Source organism: Pinus tabuliformis, chromosome 5_1 (assembly GCF_031772625.1).
Source record: "Pinus tabuliformis cultivar Carrire ecotype Pingquan chromosome 5_1, CPIR1, whole genome shotgun sequence".
Taxonomy (NCBI): Eukaryota; Viridiplantae; Streptophyta; class Pinopsida; order Pinales; family Pinaceae; genus Pinus; species Pinus tabuliformis.
In genome coordinates this window covers 199,404,076-199,408,898 of record NC_142305.1, presented here as the reverse complement: position 1 = coordinate 199,408,898, position 4,823 = coordinate 199,404,076, and the positions used below count along the sequence as shown (strand labels likewise).

The window sequence follows — 4,823 nt, the reverse complement described above, 5'->3', positions numbered from 1 at the left end:
AGGGAGCAGATTTCAAAGAATGAATCAGTGTTTTCATTGGCATGTTTGAGGAACATAGATGGAATAGAGTGGACACTTGCAAGGATCTTCCTTATTAGCTTAAATTGGTTAATTAATAATTTAAAGGGGCTACCATTGGAATGATAAGTACAATGATTGCAATGGATCTGCTTTTCTGACATAAAAAGGAAGATATCAAAATGGAGTGGAGTTGAACATCAAAAGTTTGGAAATATAACAGATTGCTAGCAAGAAAGTCACTGCAATGGATTTCGTTATATTCAATTTATTACAAAATGCTAGAACTGTTTCCTCAAGACCATGGAAACTGCCACATTATTGAATAATACTTCTCTGGTGCTTCCAGAGCATCATTTCATGTAATGATGCTTATACAAAAAGTAAATTACATATTTGCAGTTTTTTCACTTACTGTACATTTGGAAGTTGGAAAACCATGGGTAGATAAAATACAAATCTTCAACCATGACCATCACTTCCATGATGCGTTTTACAACAAAAAATATTTGTATAGATAAACATTGTGTGCTTGGCAAAAGACCACATTGTGTGCTTGGCTGAGAATTTGTGTCTTCCCCATTGAGGTTCAATGCATGGAGTCTGGACAATCCTGATTGGAAGCAGAACCATAAAACAACCTGAAAAAAATAGCGTCCACGTTAAAATTTTGAAAATTAATCAACAACTGTATTATCCTAGCAAACCATAAACTATATGTGACCAGGAACTTCAACACGCATATATACACGGGAACCAGAGTTTGGTTTGGAGACGTAAGTTGGTCCAGCACCCACCCGACAACAGACGTGCTATTATTTCCCTTCTTAACAAAGCACGTTTAACACCAAAATCAAGAACATTTGAACTTGGCAGAGGCTCCCAAAACATGAGCTTTAAGTCCTATTTTCATATCAAAAGACTCAAATGTAGAATATGGGATAGATTCCCATGTTAACAATCATTATCTAGTTATCATGTAAAATGAAATCATTTGTATCAACTTACATTTAGCATATCAAAAGTACATCAAAACTTAAAATAAGTAGGTAGAAAATAGCAACAAGTTTTGATAGGAGTAGTTAAGAGCATTAGCATCTTCAAATTAGGAAGTCATGCAGATTAAAAAAGGGAAAATCTCTGAATGGGCTCATAAAAAATTAAAATGCCTCAGCTTCAGTAGATAAGAAAATAGCAAAACTGCAACTCAATGCAGTGTAAAGCAACTAAAATGCATTGCTAGACAGACTAGATTACAGTAAAGGCTTTATATTGACAGATATTGGCCACTGTTATGAAAAATTGTAAGCAGCTAGACTATGATCATTGAAAAATTTTCAGCAGACAGTGCAGACCTCCCACCCCCTGTTGAGAATAAGGGTGTCTAAGAGTCACAGTTGCCCAAAGCATGGACTTGTGTATGAGCCCTGAACTTCACCAGCTCAAATTCAAAATCACAAGCATTTTGGCAGATTATCAACATTGTAAATATAAGATGGGCAGGTGAAAACAGAGTGAGGATTCAAGGGTATATGTTTAAGTTGGGCATGATAAAAATAACATCGGCAAATATAGAAAACATTCCAAAGCTTTTGTTTTGCTGTTGTGTTGGCATTTTCATAACCTTTCTCAATGGTGTGATGGATTGGGGAACTTGTGGCGTTGCAATTACATATTTATGGAACACAGTTCCGTCCCCTGTATTCTCAGCAATAACTAGATGACTTCAAATCCGGATTTATTGATCTTCATTGCTAGTAAAAGCTGTATTTATGAGCTGCTGTCTTGTTTTGTTTCCAGGAACTTTTCCTTGTTTATCTTGGGACATGTCCAAACTTCTCTTGATCAAAGCAGGATATCGATACTTAATGTTACAGTCAGGTCCATCTAATTATATCTGAGCTTCATTACCAACATTCATGCCATAAATCTCTTCAGGAGAGTTACAGAAGTTAGTACCACGATTACAGGGTTCTCTTGAGGGCTACAATGCTCTATGCTTTCAAGTACTATGAGAGGCATAAAAAATGGAAGTCAATGTTCTCCTACATACATCCAAAAACTAGTGGTTGAAGTTACGCAGAGTTATTCATCACAGGGTACATGTTAGTGAAGTTTCAAAAATGTGAGAAAACAAAAGTTCCTTTACAGAAACAATGAAACATAATAATAATATAATCAAACTTTTAAGGCCACAGCTGAGCCGGACACCAAATTGGTGTATGATATCCGTGGCGATTTGACTACTAAAGTCTATGGAAGTGTACAGATGTGAACCTGTGACCTCCTAGGAGGAAACACATGTTAACCATTTTGCCCACTCAATAAGGGTCGGGAAGGATACGGAACTTGTGTCACAAGGTTTTGTAATGACAAACCCACCATACTTGTCATTCCCTGCGACTATGCCATCCTTCACCATACTTCTCATTCCCTGCGACTATGTCATCCTTCTTTTAATTTTGACATATTGTAGGGTGTACCAGTGCTTGTAAGTTGCAATAATTGGCATTACTGTTTGGTGCAATTAGTAGTCAGGAAACTGCACTTCTTTTCTTGAAAGCAATATGCTGCAAAGGCCTTTTCACAAGAACCTATACTTATCTTAATTTTTTTCATTTGTCAAATCCAAAGGATATTGCAGTTCTGGAAATGGGTGAGATTGGGTTATTTATCTATGGAATTGTTGGACTGGTATGACTACAGTAAAATTAGAACAACGTAGTTATTAGCTCTATTAAGCTTTCATTTTGCGTTTTCAGAAAACTATTTGTTCATACTTGGCACATTACTTGGTACGATTAAGTGCCTTTGAAGTAGTCATTACTAAATCAGTTTTTCCCTATGGTAATTAGTAGCCTATATATACAAATGCATAGTCTCTCTTTTTTAGAAATATTTTTGAGCTGAAGAAACCATGGATTCAGGATGTGACATAGGTTAGAGTTGTAAAAATTGTTAGCAATGGGCATAATTCATAGGAAGACCTTATATAATTACAGGTGAAAGATAGTATATACGTGGAGTTGAATCTTTTCCTATCTTAGTTGCTAATTTACTCAACGAATTACATTGGTTTCATAGGTACAGCAAATGGAACACAAAGCCCGGGCAGTAAAACTACAGGGATATTTGTACAGACATTTTGCATCAAGTGGTATTCCAAAAGGCATTCGTTGCCCCTCTCTTAGGTTGGCAGAAGTATTCCTCCAATGTGCAAGCCTGCAGGCAGCTACCATCTCCTGAATTAGTTCCTCGGCTTACAGACAACTTGTATAATCATTTTGTGGTGGCTACTGACAATGTACTTGCAACATATGTAGTAGTCTCATCAACAGTGAGGAATTCTGTAAAGCCAGAAAAGATAGTTTTTCATATCATTACAGATAGGACGACATAGGTTTTCTTTGCACTCTTTTCGTTCTGCCACTATTGAGGTGAAAGGTTTGCACCAATTCGATTGGTTGACAAAATATAATGTCCCTGTGTTGGAAGCCATGGAAACTCATCTTGAAATTCGAAGATACTACCATGGGGACCATGCGACTGGGGCAAATCTTAATGACTCTCGATGTGCAAAACCAATCAATTTTGATTCACTTGGTCTCGTCGAAATAATCGAAATGTGTAGAAACACCCATCAACCCTCAACAATTCATACTTGCCTTTTTGTTTGTCAAGGAAGGAATATCATCTGCTTAGTTTTTCTGTTTCGAATCTTATTGATTATCGCTCGTTCTCTAAAGTAAGGTATATTACCTGTTTTTAACTATGGTGCTCTGGAACTAGTTAGCTGCAAAACTTGCAAACTTGAAGTCCAAAATATATATCAATAATGAACCACCTGCGAATATATCTTCCAGAGGTAAGCAAAATCTTTAAATTGCATCATAGTTTTGGCAGGTGATATTGCTATTATACTTAAAATCAGAGTCCATTTTTCTTTTTCTTATATCGTAGTTTACAGGGTAAATTTGAACATAATTAATTGATTACTATGCACGCTGATTTTTCTCAATTTCATGACAGGGGGTGGACATTTTAAAATACTTCAACTGCTATACTGATGGCAACAAACCTGAAGATTGGTAAATTTTATAATTTACAGTCTGATCGACCATTATACTGGGTGTGTACAGTAAGTTCATACAGACCTGAATGCGTCCTGAAGATCTTCAGGTGGTAAGCTGGCGATAGCGGAATTCCTGGTTGCTCCTGTAATGGCAGCTCTGAAAAAGGTCTGAGTTCTGAGCGCAGTTTTCTCCCTGCAAATTTTCCTGGACTCTGAGTTCTGATGGCAATGCGTCAGGAGTTGAAGGGCGCGGTTTTGGAAAATTTGAATATCGGGGACCAAGTCAGGACAGCCCGCAGCGCTACGCGAGATGTGACCAAGGTGAGTCATCGGATCTGGATCCGATTCTGTCAGAGCAGATTCCCAGCTACAATTCATGTGGAAGTGTGGCGGAGCTGAGCGGAGCTCGCTGAGGGTGGCGGAGGGCGGAGGAATTGCCGGCTGCCGGAGCCGGAGGTTTTCCCGGGCCGCGACAGAAACCGAACAATTCCTCCACTTTGTTAGACTACTCCTTTGTTTTTTGGTAGGGCAGACTAGTCAGAGGGATTGGAAATTCAAAATGAACTTATATTATATTTATTCAACTCTAACGGTTATATGTGTCTTTGTTTTTTTGGTAGGGTAGAGTAGTAAGCAGGGTTGGAATTTCAAAATGAACTATTAATGGAATATTATATTTATTCAACTCTGACATGTGTTTTTGCTTTTTTGGTATGGCATCTTTTCTGTAAAT

General features: G+C 37.6%; 1 protein-coding gene across 1 annotated transcript; it reads right to left on the bottom strand.

Annotated features, from left to right (window-relative positions):
- Window positions 1–299: 299 nt before the first annotated feature.
- LOC149164078 (uncharacterized) lies at window positions 300–4,616 on the bottom strand. Its single transcript, XM_089430848.1, has 2 exons — window positions 4,173–4,616; window positions 300–659 (listed from the first exon to the last, which is right to left on the bottom strand). The coding sequence occupies exons 1-2, from the start codon at window positions 4,466–4,468 to the stop codon at window positions 608–610; spliced, it is 348 nt and encodes a 115-aa protein (XP_089286974.1). The 5' UTR covers window positions 4,469–4,616; the 3' UTR covers window positions 300–607.
- Between the last annotated feature and the right edge of the window lie 207 nt (window positions 4,617–4,823).

Bases quoted from the DNA above. Each gene is read 5' to 3' on its own strand.
- LOC149164078 (XM_089430848.1), bottom strand. From the start codon at position 4,468: ATGAATTGTAGCTGGGAATCTGCTCTGACAGAATCGGATCCAGATCCG. The intron at 660-4,172 runs GTCTGTATGAAC...TATTTTTTTCAG, and splicing joins GATCTTCAGGACGCATTCAG to GTTGTTTTATGGTTCTGCTT.